General features: G+C 40.3%; 1 protein-coding gene across 1 annotated transcript in view; it reads left to right on the plus strand.

The window, feature by feature from the left end:
* Positions 1 to 14,996, plus strand: part of LOC122798520 (vimentin-like) — a 41,912-nt gene that overhangs the window by 15,975 nt on the left and 10,941 nt on the right. Inside the window, exons 4-7 of the mRNA XM_044067538.1 lie at positions 2,882 to 3,043; positions 3,930 to 4,055; positions 4,321 to 4,541; positions 6,457 to 6,500. Of these exons, the coding sequence (XP_043923473.1) occupies positions 2,882 to 3,043; positions 3,930 to 4,055; positions 4,321 to 4,541; positions 6,457 to 6,500 (553 nt within the window). The remainder of the gene's footprint in view (positions 1 to 2,881; positions 3,044 to 3,929; positions 4,056 to 4,320; positions 4,542 to 6,456; positions 6,501 to 14,996) is intronic.

Genomic DNA, 14,996 nt, shown 5'->3' on the forward strand with positions numbered 1-14,996 from the left:
AAAGATTCTACTATTCTCTCCCACAAAGACCATCTCCTACGATAAAAACAACTTCAAAGTCTATAGTCAAACCAACTCACCTATAGAAGTGGTCCCCTCTGCCAAACTATTTGGCATTACTGTAGATGAACACCTCAAGTTTGATATTCATATTCAACAAAATATTAAGAAAACCCACAAAAAGCTAAGTATGCTGCATAGGAATAATCATTTTCTCTCCAACTCTACCAGGCAAACTCTGGCCTCGACTTATCTTCTTCCTTCCTTATTATATGGAGCCCCTCTCCTAACCAACCTGCCCTCTTCTATCATCTCTAAACTAGAAAACTGCTACAACAAAATCTCTAAATTTGCCTCTAAATCTAAAAATACCACCCATCACTGCCTAACCCTACAATCCCTGAATTGGCTTAAACTCCCAAACTACCTAGACTATCTCCAACTCACTACTGCATATAGACTCATATTTCACCCAACAAAATGTCCCGCTCTAACTAACATCCTTCCCCCTTATACACCTAACAGTGCTCTCAGATCTGAAAATCATATCTTAATTACTATCCATAAACCTAAATGTTCTGCTAGCCAACTTCTCCTATCTTTCCCACTAGGCAAAAAATGGAATTCCCTTCCTTCCACACTATGAACCATACCAAACTCAGAAAACATCAAAACCCAACTATTCAAACACCTGTCCACTAAATGGAAATGTACCTGCCTTCACCCAACCTAATCAAAGGGGGTTCTCTCTCTGGTTCCCAAGCTCTACAACTATCATAGTTATCTTCCTATGAGCCCATCTAAGCTCTCAACTATTTCTATAGCTTCTCTCTAAGCTCTCAACAACTCCTACAGCTACCCTATCACAGTCCAACCTTATAAATATTGTAAATAGCATTCTACTGTTGATGTGTGTATGTAAAGCATATTTACATTTTCTTAAAAGGTTTGTATGTAAACTGTTTCCACACCTAACACATCTGTTTTCCTCAAATGAAACTGTATGATCCCTACCTTCAAGCTTAATGAATTTGTTAACTATGCATGATATTGAATGCATTTATGAGTAACTGTTCTACATAATATCTTTAATATTAACTGTCAGTTGTATCTAAATTGTATAATGCATCTTGGAGCTTTTCTTCCTGGGCCTCCACTGAAAATGGGGCAATTCGACCCAGTGGACTTCCCCAGTAATCAAACTGCAAATAAATAAATACATTGCTAAACAGTCCACTTATGCTGAACTGACAAGCTCGGAAAAAGGGTGAAACACTGCATGTCTACAGCTGGTAGGGTTTGGCTTTATTGGCCTGAATGCACCAGTAAAAGTGAGGAAAAAGTAAAAAAACCTTGGGATTTTAGAAGCCCTGTTGCTGAAACACTGCTTTGCTCTTGAGGTGTTATTTGCATTTATTCCACGGTCCCATGGTCACTATAGGAGGTTAAAAGTATTACACAGTGACGGTTCTTTCTTGTAGTTTTTGCTAAATGATCTGTCTGCATGAACTTTTTGCATTTTAGTTTGTTTTTTATGTAACATATGCAGATGCATGGACACATAAAGACAGTGCAAAGTGTACTTATTTCAATGAATATGTAGTAACATTTTTATGAAGAGTCTTTCACCTTTCCTTGAATAAAACCTGAGTGGAACACAATATTAAGTGACCTCCCTACAGACGTATTAGAGGGGCAGAGCAGAGCCTCAGACAGCCTCTGCTAATGGAATGCCCAGACACTAGCCACTTTTTCGTAATCAATTCATGGATCACTATATGTCAGGGAATAATTAAAAGTTTCCATTTTTAGTGAATCCTATTTTGTTTTTGTTTTTTTTTTTTAAATTGCATTTAGCAAAATATGCTTTTGCAAACACGTAATGAAGTGTAATTTTTTTAATCAAGTCAGAACGTATTTCTTATAAATGGATAAAATGTCAGTCATGGTAGTTTTTTTGACTTGTGTGTGTTTGACTCAAAAGTGATCTTAAATTGCACAGCAAAAAGGGTCAACTTTAAAAAAGTTATTCACAACAGTTTAATATAGGAATCTCATTTGTGGGGGGCTATAATTTGTTATAATGATACCACACCAAGGGTGAAAATCAGTAAGCAGAAAATTATTAAAATTGGAATACTTTGCTACAGCTTTGTTCTGTGTTCACTGTAGTTCTTTGAAGAATAATTTGTTTGCAGGCTCTCTTCGAGATGGGGTGTTTAGCTACATGTAGTCAAGTAGTTTATCTGTACATGTGAATAGTCTCCTCACATTGTGGCATTCATTTATTTTCTTTATTTTATTCATTTTCTTAAATTCCCTTAGTTTGAAATAGTATGGTGTAGTGAACATAAGTTACTTAATCAAGACTATTGGTTAAAGTCAGAAGCATGAATGGCTGGATATTTAATATACTTAAAATATGTAATTTCTGTTCTTTACTTAAATGCTATTTAAATAACGTACTGTATCTAAGTATTGCTGCTCTGATAAGAACTTCATTAAAAACATTCAGAGTGCAAACCATTATTTGAACATGTTTAACAGTTATTATTTAACTTCCATTTTTATTTAATAGAGCATCCCTTTCCAGTCTTGTGCTTGTCACAGCCTTGCCTCTTGTTTAACCGGAGTGGTACCAGTTTTAAACAGATTGGCTGGTTGATGCAGTATTTTAAGGTCCTGATCAGAGCCCATGTCAGTACCAAGTTCCGCCCAGCCAGATATTCGTTAATGCCCTGTATAATAAGTCTGTGACTTTAATCTGCCTGCCATGTTGTGTCGATCTTACAACTTGTGGTTCAGCTAGGTCTGTGTATTCTTGTGGTATGTTTTCCTGCAGCTGTAAACTTTATTGTGATCTCTTCACTTGCTTTTATAGGAAGTCCGTGAACTGCAGGAACAAGTTCAAGAACAGCGTGTCCAGGTTGATGTGGATGTTTCCAGACCAGATCTGACTGCTGCTTTGAAAGACATTCGTCAGGAGATGCAGACGGTTGCTGATAGGACTTACCATGAGGCGGAAGAGTTGTACAAGTCCAAGGTAAGCACTGGGGTTTCTTCAGGCTGTCCAAGATGACCATTTGGGAAATAGTTTAAAACAAGCACAGATGTCTGCGCATCAAGTCTGTTGCTGATTTACATGGTGACTTATTGATAGTTCTTCATTCATTCATTTCTGCACATTACAATGATCTTTTATACGTAAGTCAGCAAGCATATAAAGTTCTGTTTGCTCCTTGTGCTGTCTTTGAAAGCTGCCACTCTTCCTTTTGCTTACTCTTATTTCTAATTATGGCAGTCTTTAAATGCTGCTCTTTATCTATTTATGTATGTATCTATCTATCTATCTATTCATCTATCTATCTATCTATCTATCTATCTATCTATCTATCTATCTATCCTGTGCTGATTGAGTTAATCCCACTAGGCTAATAGCCTCTTTTCAGGGGAGACCCCATTTAAGCCTCAATATAAACCAACTTGATTAAACTGTTTTCTCTTTGAAAATAATAATTGCTTTGGACATGTGCTTTAGTTTATATCATCTATCTGTAGAAGAATTCTGTTATTTATTGCTATTCATTAGCTTACAGTGGGTGTTTGTTGTCAGTTTGTTAGTAAAATTAGTTGCATTTCTGAGGCACTAAGCTCAGTGGCATATTTTAATAATTTATCAAGGTTAAGCCCTTTAGTAAATCTTGAAAATCGGAGTTCAAAGAAAAATGCCCCATTGTACATTGTTAATACATGCACTGTGCACATTTTAATGCTGTTTTCAAATCTAGGGTATTACTGTATTGCTGCCTTTTGCACACATTTGTTGTACAGGCTGTCCTTGTAGTCTAGTGCCGCCATTTTCTCTGACCTTTACCTGCATTGCATGTTATGTAGCTTTAGATTAAACTTCTTCAAATTGTGTTTTGCAGTGTGCAGATCTGGTTGAATCTGCTTCCCGTAACAATGATGCACTGCGTCAGGCAAAACAAGAAACAAACGAATACCGTCGACAGCTGCAGTCCCTGAACTGTGAAATCGATGCTCTTAAAGGAACTGTAAGTTAATAATGGCATTTTTTTGCAAATATATAATTTGTTAGATGTTGCAGTTAAGATTTTTGACTTTTCCCTTGCATTTTGATTTAACAAAAGCATATTGTTTTGCCTGTCTGATGGAATTAATTGTATAACAACTGACATTTACATTTTCATAAGTTGTGTGACAAGTTCTTATATTGAGATTTGACATAATTAACAATGGGCTGTTTGCTGAATGATAAGGCCCCAGAGCAAGGATGTAATTATCAGTTTTATGTAACAGAATGAAGCCCTGCTGCGCCAGATGCGTGAGATGGAGGAGAACTTCACCCTTGAAACAGCTAACTACCAAAACACTATTGCTAGTTTGGAGGAAGAAATCAGTAACATGAAGGATGAGATGGCACGGCACCTGCGTGAATACCAGGACCTTCTTAATGTCAAAATGGCATTGGATATTGAGATTGCAACCTATAGGAAGCTGCTGGAAGGAGAGGAAACCAGGTAGGTGTTTTTGATAAACATATTTGTTTACCAGGTAAGCAAAGTGATATCAGCAAACTGCAAAACTCTATTCATCTGCAAGTTAGATACTTAGATGATAAGTATGTTAATAGAAGCGCACGTGCACACACACACACACACACGCACACACACGCGCACACACACACACACACACACACACACACACACACACACACACACACACACACACAGCAGTACTACTGATTTTTTCCTTTTGGACTTCTGGGGTTAAATGTCTTAGTCGTGTTGCATTGGAAATATACTATAATGTACTATTTTGCTATTTTTCTGCTTTATCCTAAAAGCAAATGTAACATTTACAGCAAAGAACCTGCCAACTGCCTAGTCCCCCACCCACATAGCCCCCCCTTCACCCACAACTTTGAGAGAGCCAGTCAGTTATGCAGCAGCTACCATTCAGTAAGACATGAAGAATTATCTGTTTTTACAACCACCATAACCTCTCTCCAGAAAATGATATGCACAGTTGCAGACACATGGGCCTGCTAGCTACTCCTTCTTGCTTGAGCATTTATGTTCCCACATACACCCCATGAAGGCTACCATATGGTTCAAGCATGGCAGATTGTGGCAGCTTATAAACTGCACGAGCCAGAAACACATCCCATGTACCATACACTGCATGCCACGCACCCTTATGTGCAGCAGGTGCAAGTATTGTGCACCCTGAACTGCTCCTCCTCCCCAGGATGGCTGAGATGGCACTGGCAGCTAACTATCATCTTCCTTTGCATTATCTGGCATCCAAGTGGCAAATTAATCCTGGGTTGTATAGCTCACAGTCATGCCTTTACCTTTCTGCACCAAAAAAATTACTTTTGTATTTTTCCCTTGAGTTAGAACTCCATATTCAAGAGGAATGTTTTCTCTGAGTTGAATCTAATAATGACAGTCCTCCAGAGGCATCTACTGAATCTGTTTTCACTTCCAGCTCTTTTTTATATTAAATAAATAATTTTCTGTGCTAAATAATAATATTTTGTAGAGAAAGGTGTATCTGGAAGATGCAGCAGTTGACATGGTAGATTATGACACTGTCAAGAAATGGAAACATTCATTTAATTTATTTTATTTTATTTTTACATTTGCTCATTGGGTAGTATATTGATCTCAACTGATCATTTGCAGGGACTACCCAGTTTAAAGTAAGAGAAACTAATCTGAACATGTTGATATTGTAAAAGACATACCGTGTTTCTAGGCATTAATTTTCTCCTGACAGGAAAACAAAGGAACCACTTTTAACATCTCTCTCAAATAAATATTAATTTGTGAAAGAATAGTATTGTTTTGTATAGAAAACTTCATATTGAAATTAGAATGTGTTGAGGAACGGTATGTAAAATCTTTGTAATTTGATCTTAATTGTGAAAAAAAAAGAATCATTCCCCAAACCACCATCTAATGCTTGCTTTTCTACTAAAGCCAAAGAAGGTCATCTTGCTTGTAGGGACAGGAACATCCAAAGTTGCTGTTTGTCTTTTCGGCTTTTCCCGGTTAGGGGTCACCACAGCAGAACTCCGGTCCGCTAATGATTGGCGGTAGATTTTTATGGTGCTGTGTTGCCAACCCGACGCCCAGCCTTCAGCGAAGGCACACCCATTTTAATTTCTTAAAAGTTGCATTCTTATATAAAAACAAGCACATTGCTTTGTTCCTTACTTATGCTAAGAGTTGTCAGATTGCAGATTATTGTAAATGAGATTGTAAATGAGATATTGATATTAATCGTCTCTTCATAAAATGTCCTGCTCAACCCTGTTAATGCAGCACTACTTTCACTTACAAGGGGGGGAGACCACCTTCTCAGTGTAGTAAAACTTGTATTAAAATTATTTATCTGAAATTCTGATTTTTTTTTTTTGTTTTGCAGAATCAGTATGCCTCTTCCAAGTTTCAGCACTTTCAGCATCAAAAGTAAGTAGTAGTCTAAATGTGTTGATAGAAATTGATACATTTCATATTCATGTTCAGAATTCCTTAGGTTCTCTCTCCACAGGACAGCTTGTGCACTGGTAAAAAAGTATGCTTTCAGGTGGTAAGGGGATGAGTGCCTGTTTGCACAGAATACCATAGATGTAGTGTTTTTGTGTCAGAAAAATGGAACTTGAAATGGTTCAGAAAAAGACAGTTGATGTTTGGTCCAAATGTTTTAAAGTCCATGGACTTAGGGTATATACATTTAAGACTGAGATGTTTTAGTAGGAAAAGCTCTAGAAAAATATTCAAACATAAATAACAATGGTAAAACTGTGGTGGCATAAACAGAGAAGGACATACGGCTTGTAAGCTATAAACTAAGATGTATTATATTTGTTTTCAAGTTTGTTATATTTCACATTTCCCAGGACTGAATTAATGCATCTGAGTTTTCTGTAATGTTTGTGATAAATAGGTCTTAAGTCTATTTCATGGATTGATTCATGTATTCTGTGGTCTTTTTGTTTGGGTCATGGAGCAGTTCACTTAGACAAACAAACAAACAAACAAACAAACAAAGAGGAAAGTCACTGCAAGTTAGAAATGGTTACCATTGTTACTGTAAAATACAAATATTGCTACTATAGATGGAGTGTGGCATGTTTTTAATAGGATGCTTTTGTGCACTTTTTGTAAGTGAAGCTGAACCAGAGAAGAGGAAAAAGATTGCTACATGTTAAATTATCTTCAGATTTGACTGTTAGCAACAATGTGAATTCCTTATTTTGACAATGAAAGTTCCAGAAAATAAGATACATAAAGGCTAGCAAAAAGCCTTTCTTAAGACTTGTTCAGCACTGGCAGTTACTAATGAGGTTTTCCTGGTATAGGAAGCTTTCCAGTATAGTAGGGAGATGAAGAAAAGGAAAAGATAAGTAATCAGCCTAAGGATGGCATGTGTGCTGTTCTTTAGATGAGTGGCAGACAGGTTATTTAATAGTTCAGTATCTTTTAATGGTATACCTTCCATCAAGCACCATTGTTAGCTAGTCAAAATGAGACAGTAGTTTGAAGGTATGCAACTTATGGTTAAATTGTTTTGTTATCAATGTAATAACAAGATGATTAAAAAAGTCCAAATTCTATCAGAACATTCAAAACTAAGACAGTACAGTTGTCAAAATAATACTTATCATAACACAAGATGTTGCAATAGATCACTATTGCAGTAGTCAAAGCCAAAAAGGTTATATCCTGCCTGGGAAATGACTACCACACAGCTTCTCAAAGCTTTAGGGCATGTTCCAGATGCCTTCATAGGATAATAGGATCATGGGAAGTTACTTACCTTATTTCCATGATCAGCACTAATTGCCCCTGTCCAAGAGGGACACAGGTGGAATCCTTGGGGTGAATTTACGGTTACCCATCCAATCGTCCATATAGTGTGTGAAGAGGGCCAATGAGGTGCTCTATTTGATATGAAGTGGGAGTCCATTCCAAAGGTGTGGTAACCTCTTTTAGTCAAATCTGCCCCTCCAGCAAGTTCTGTTAATTTCACATGCAAGGTTAAGGTCTTTAGAGTGAGTAACTCATGTACTATTTGACCTGCGGATATGCAGCATTTCCAATAAAGCAGGGTCAAAGATTGCCTCATATACAAGGCACAGATAGTCTGTATGAAACAGAATAAAATGACAGTGATTTCAAATGATCCACATAGGACAGATGCTGAAGACCTTGAATTTTCCTTGTAAGGAAACTTTGTGGTCTCTCTAATTGCTGCATCTGCTTGGAAAAGTACATACCAAAAGGGGCGTAGTACTCAAGTATTGGCCTGATGAGGGAGGATTACAGAGAGATTATAACTTGTTTTTTTTCTGGATGTAATGCCCTTACTTATAAGATGAGCAATACAGAATGCCCTTCTTACCACTGTAGAGACATGGTGATCAAAGGTAAGATTGCTGTCAACCTGTGTGCCCAGGTCTGTTACCACTGAGTGCATACTTAGGGTGTTATTGATGTGGTAGTTAGCAGGAGCATCTCACTTACCAAAAGGGATGATAATACATTTTTTTGAATTGACTTTAAGGCCATGAGTTTGGCACCAATCATTTGTTTGCGTAAGACCCTCTTGTAGGATGTTGACATCATTTGGAGATTCTATGAGTGCTCCCAGTTTGCACTTATCAGCAAACTTGTCAGCCACAGAACTTTAATTTTAGCTTGTACTTCGGAGAAATAGATTCCAAACAGCAGAGGTCCCAGGACTGATCCCTGTGGAACACCACTGGTTACAGGTCTGTTGTTGGAGGTGGATTCCCCTATTTTGACTATATAGGTTTCTATCAGTGAGACAGTTAGTGACCCATCTAATGATATAAGGGTTGATACCTAGCTGGGTGAGTTTGTCAATGATGCCTGAGTGGGGGATAGAGTCAAATGCCTTGGCTAAGTCTCTGTAGACTGTATGCATAGATTTCCCCTTGTCCAGGGCCTTGGTGACTGTCTCAAAGAAGTCTACCAGGTTTAGCAGGCATAATCTCCCTTTGACAAATCCAAACTGTGTAGGGTCAAGTGTTTGGAGATTACCTATATCTTTGTTGATAAGGTCCATGATGATTTGCTCCATGGCCTTGCAGATAAGGCTAGTCAGGCTAATAGAGCTATAGTTCCCGGGGTAGTGGAAGCACCACCTTTGTACAAGGGGATAATGGTAGCAGTTTTCCATTCAGCTGGGATGAAGCTGGAGCTCAGACTATGATTAAAAAGAGTACCCAGTGGTTCATAGGTTCATAGGTAGGTACTAGGCTATTGGCCCTAGGGCCTATATAAGCCTAGCCAAAGGTACCCTGGCTTTCGCTACCCAAGAAAATTATTTTCCTGTGCCACTGTCGAGCAGAGCCACAGAAGTGATCCCCAGGGTGAATTTCCTATCTCCCATCCAATCATCAAGATTTTTCTTGAACAGTGCTAATGAGGAGCTTTGTTTGTTATAGATAGGTAGTTTGTTCCCAAGTATGGAAAGTCTCTGGGACAGGAATCTATCCCTCCAGCATGTTCTGTTTATTGTGGTGACGAGATTTAGGTCCCTAGAGCGTGTAGCTCGTAGGGATTGGGATTTCTTTAAGTGGAGCATGTCTAAAAGCTCTGGGTTTGACATAGCTTTGTGTGTTAGGCAGAGATCGCCTCTGAGTAGGCGATATGCAATGGAGTAAAGCTGCAGTTTTTTGAGACGGTCTGCATAGGGCATCTCTTTGAGGCTGGTAATCCTCTTTGTGAGGTATTTCTGTGGTCTTTCCAGTTGTTGTAGATGTCTTGTGAGGTACATACCAAAAGGGGCATTGTACTCTATAATGGGTCTAATGAGTGACGAGTAGAGGGGAACAATGACCTCTTTTTTCCTGGATGAGAAACCTTTTGTGATGAAGTGTGTCACATAGAAGGATTTCCTGACTACTGTGGTGATGTGATTATCAAAGGAGAGACTACTGTCCACCTGTGTCCCAAAGTCTCTTATCACACTTTCGGAGTTAAGTAGACTACCACCTATGTGGTAGTTCATGGGTACTGAGTCTTTACCAAAAGGAATGACAATGCACTTTTAAGCATTGAGCTTGAGGCCATGGCTTTGACACCAGGCATCTGTCTCAGCAAGGCCCTTTTGTAGGATGCCCACATCTTTTGAAGTTTTGATTATGGCTCCTAGTTTGCAGTCATCTGCGAACTTCGTTAGCCAATGACCTTCTGTGTTGGCCTGTACTTCAGAGAAGTAGATACCAAACAGGAGAGGACCCAGGACTGAACCCTGTGGTACTCCACTTGTCACTGGTCTGAAGCTGGATTTGGAGTCTGCTACTTTCACAGTGAGGGTTCTGTCAGTGAGCCAGTTGGCAACCCATCTTGTGACATAGGGATTTATACCTAGTTTAGTGAGTTTATGTATAACTCCAGAGTGGGGGATGGTGTCAGAAGCCTTGGTGAGATCTAGATAGGCTGTTTGAACCACCTTACCCTCATCTACAGCTTTGGTGACTGCTTCAAAGAAGTCGATCAGGTTTAGGAGACATGATCTGCCTTTTACAAACCCAAACTGGGTGGGGTCCTGAGTTTGGAGATTACCAATGTCATTGTTTAAAAGTTCCATGATGATACGCTCCATAGCCTTGCAGACCAGGCTCGTTAGGCTAATGGGGCGGTAGTTTCCGGGGTCTGTGGTGGCTCTCCCTTTGTGGAGTGGGATAACTGTCGCTGTGCACCATTCAGTGGGCACATAGCCTGAGGTGAGGCTATGATTGAACATGGTACTTAGGTGGGGTGCCAGTTCTTTCTGTAGTTCATGTAGAACACAGCCTGGTATGTCGTCAGGTCCCATGGATGCTGTGTTCTTGGCTTTGGATAGTGTGTTTTTTACCTGTGCAGCCGTGATTACAGGAACTTTGCATTCTTCTGGTATAGAGATGGGCCCTTTAGGGGATGACAGAGGGGTAAAGTTAGCACTGAACCTATCTGCCAGGATGTTGGCAATATCCGTTGGTTCTGTATATTTAGTGCCATTGTGCTGTAACTCAGAGCAGATCTGAGTGTTGCCATTGAGATTCTTGACATAGCTATAGAATGCTTTGTGGTTGTCTTTAGAGTCAGTGGCGATTTTGTTTTCATAACTAGCTTTGGAGGATTTTATGAGGGATCTCAGCTTCTTACTGAAGCTGACCAGGGAGTTTCTCCAATCATGGGATTTTACTCTTTTTTGCAACAGTTTCTTTCTTCTGTTGTAGAGTTTGTTTATGGCAGGGGACCACCGGATTGGCTTCCTTTTTTTGGAAGCTAGCATCTTGGTTCTGTTAGGGATTGCACAATCCATGCACTCATGTAAGTGCTTATAAAGTGCATTTGTGTAGGATTTAGCAGTCATACCTCTATTGTCCATCAGCATGGGTGTCGGGAAGTTTGTCACTTCTGTCTTAAGAAGCGTGAAGTTGGCTTTGGAGAAATTTTTTACTGTGGTTTCCCTAATGGGGGGTGGGGGAGGGATGTGGATGTCTAGGGTGATTAGCTTATGGTCGGATCTGACCAACGAGGAAGTGACCTCTGGTGTGGAGCACCGGTTGCCCATGTTGGTAATAACCAGGTCTAGGATATTGCTGCCCCTGGTGGGGGTGTGGATAAGTTGATCCGTGGCATTGGAATTTATGAATTCCAGAAAACGTTGAGCACAAGAGTTGGTACATGAGTAGCTTTCCCAGTTAATGGTAGGGTAGTTGAAATCGCCCATTATTAGGGTGTTAGGTTGTACCCTAATATTTTCCAGTGTATTAAGAAATGAGGAGTGGGAATCCTGGGACATGGTGGGGGATCTGTAGCAAGCTACAATTTTCTTGCTCAGAGTTAGTTGCACTTGGATAATCTCGGATGCATTATGCTGAGCAACTAGCCTGGAGGTGTGGATATCCTTAATGAATATGGACATGCCTCCGCCTTTAGTGTTTCGGTCCAGGTTAGGTGGCCGAAAGGTGTGGTATGAATTATAGCCTGGTAATGCAGGGGTACTCTCTGGAGCCTTGAACCAGGTCTCTGTCACTGCACAGATGTCGATGTTCTCCATTTTAAGGAGTGCCTCGAGAGAGTGCATTTTGAGGTTTAGACTTCTAGCATTGAGTAGAAATACCCTCAGATTCTTCTTGCCTGTACCTGTTAGGGTGGTGAATTTGTCATTTGAACCTTGCCTAAAAAAGGCACTATAGGGGTGGCTAGAGCCTTAGCCAGTATCCGGAATCACAGGGGCGACAGGTGCAGGCCATCTCTGGCAAAGCATCGTGGCTTGTCGATCATGTCATCCCAGGCAGACAGATACTGGATCCCCTTAGAATGACACCAGAAGCTTAGCCAATTGTTGAAGTCAGTCATTTTGTCCTTGTACTGTGGTATCATTCTGGGTGATGGCAGGATGCTACTCAGGGCTAGGGTCATACCTGCCTGGGCTACAAGATCGGACAGCTCCTCCATGTCCCTTTTCATGTAGTCCAAGGAAGTACGTCTCAGGTCATTCACACCAACATGGACAATGACAGAGTCATATTTGTACTTGTTGTGGAGTGACCTGAGTGCATGCATTATGTGGCGGATCCTGGCACCTGACAGGTAGCTGATAGTAACTTTCTCCATGTTTAGCCTGGTGAGTGGAACATCAGTGTGCCTGACTATAGAGTCACCTGTGACTAGAGTGTTGGGTACATTGTTATGCCTTATGGGCTGTGGTTGAGTGGCACACTGAGTTTGTGGGCTATGTGTCATTTGGGTTTTGTTGGAGGGTGGAGGTTGCTTGTGTTTCTGCTTTGGAGGTCCCTGTTGCTTGGGCAGGTTTTTACTGAGAGCCTCCGCGAATGTAGGTGTGTGTTTTTTGTTTCTATGTGTGTGTTTTGGTGGTGTAGGTTTTGAGGGACTATGTGCTGAGTGTGGTGTGGTGCAAGTGTTTACCTTCTCCTCTTGACTGTCTAGTTCAGTCTTGGGTGAAGAGAGCTTGGCTTCCAGTTTGGCTATATAAGTGCATCTCTCACAGGTTGTAGTGTTGGGTGGTAGGAGGAGAGGGTTGTCTGTGTACATGAGGCAATTACTGCATTGCCCCAAGATGCCCAGATTCATCAGGTAGACAGGAGAAAACACTGGGGGCTGACCCTTAGACATGCCTGGATAGGTGCTTATTTGTTAAGTACTAGAAACTGTTTTCCTCTAGACAGTGAGGAAAGTTGAGTGATGTAGTAATTTGTAGCTTATTTAGTGCTTACAATAAGTTCTGAACAAGTGCTGAAACAAAAAACTGGCTAGTTCTAAGAAACAAAATTAAGCTAGAAGGCTTCCCTCCAACACAGAAAGGCTTGGGCCCTAGAAGCCTACAAATAGTCCTGGACACAGCAAATCTATATCCAGGCTAGACTACCCACAGTGTTGTTGCTAATTCTTGAGCCCATGTAGAATGCCACTTGGGATGTCATCAGGTCCCGTAGATGCTGTGTTTTTGGCCTTAGAGAGAGCATTTATGACCTGTTCTTTAGAGATACAAGGTAGAGAACAGGTGGTAGGGATGTCATGGGGTACGTCTGGTGGGGACAGTGGAGTGAAGTTTTCACAGAACCTGCCAGCTAACAGGTTTGCTGTGTCCACAGGCTCAGTATATGTGGTATCATTAACTACCAGTTAGGCAGAAATCTGGGCCTTTCCTTTTAGGTTACGGATGTAACTAAAGAACAAGAATGCCTTATGGTTTTCCTTAATTGAGGAAGCTAATTTGGATTTGTAATTTGCTTTGGAGGACTTTACAAGAAGTCTTATTTGCTTGTTTAACCTGAGGCGGGAGTGTTTACAGTTTAGGGCTCACTCCCTGTTACTCTTAGACAGCAATTTCTTCCTCTTATTTTAAAGCCCAATGGCAGTTGTCCACCAGGCAGGTTTGTGCTTCCTTGAGGAGTTTGTTTTGGTCCTATCGGATATGGCTGAGCCAATGCAGTTATACAGGTGTTTGTATAAAGCATTAGTGTAAAATTCTGCATAGTTGCCAATTCTGTCTGAGGAAGGAGATGCGGTAAAGCTGTTTATACCATCCAGTATGCTAGTAATAGCCACAATACATAACCAGTAGCTACAAACCTTTTTCAATTGACTAGAGAGGTGATATACATACATACATACATATATATGTGTGTGTGTATATATATATATATATATATATATATATATACACACACACACACACACACACACACACACACACACACACACACACACATACAGTCTACAATACTCTACCCAGGCAGTCCTTCGACACCTTATCCCTTTCCCAACAATACACCCACTGAAACTGCATCCATTTTCAATTCTTACTTCATTGACACCATAAGCAAACTTTCACAGGCTTTCAACCCAACTAATCTCTTACCACCTACAACTCCCATCAGCAACCCCCCCCCCCTTTCACCAAGGCCAGTTCCTACATGCTACATTAAAAAACTTCTCCTCAAACTTAAAACCTGCTTCCCATTTGCTGACAATCTTCCGTCTTTCTTCCTAAAAACTGCTGCTACATCTATAGCATGCCCTGTCTCCATCTTTATAAACTGCTCTATCGCTGAATCTACAGTTCCTTCTCTTTGGAAACAGTTCTGTACTATACCTATTCACAAAGGTGGAAATTCCACAGATCTTTCTAACTATCGACCTATTGTCATACTTTTTCCCTTCTCAAAAATGCATGAACACTGTATCCATAAACAACTCATGGCCCACATTACTTATGGGAACCTGATCACTCCTATCCAGCATGGCTTCCGCCCACACCACAGTACCAGTACTGCTCTCATTTCCTTTACCAATACCATTTCCCTTCATAGAGATAGTAATAAACTTGTTTCTTGCCTCTTTTTAGATCTGTCAGAAGCCTTTGATTCCATCTCCCACCCTATACTCTCAAAGATGTCCCAGCTCAACCTTTCCACA

Source organism: Protopterus annectens, chromosome 3.part1 (genome assembly GCF_019279795.1).
Source record: "Protopterus annectens isolate FY-2018-M chromosome 3.part1, PAN1.0, whole genome shotgun sequence".
NCBI classification, from domain to species: Eukaryota; Metazoa; Chordata; order Ceratodontiformes; family Protopteridae; genus Protopterus; species Protopterus annectens.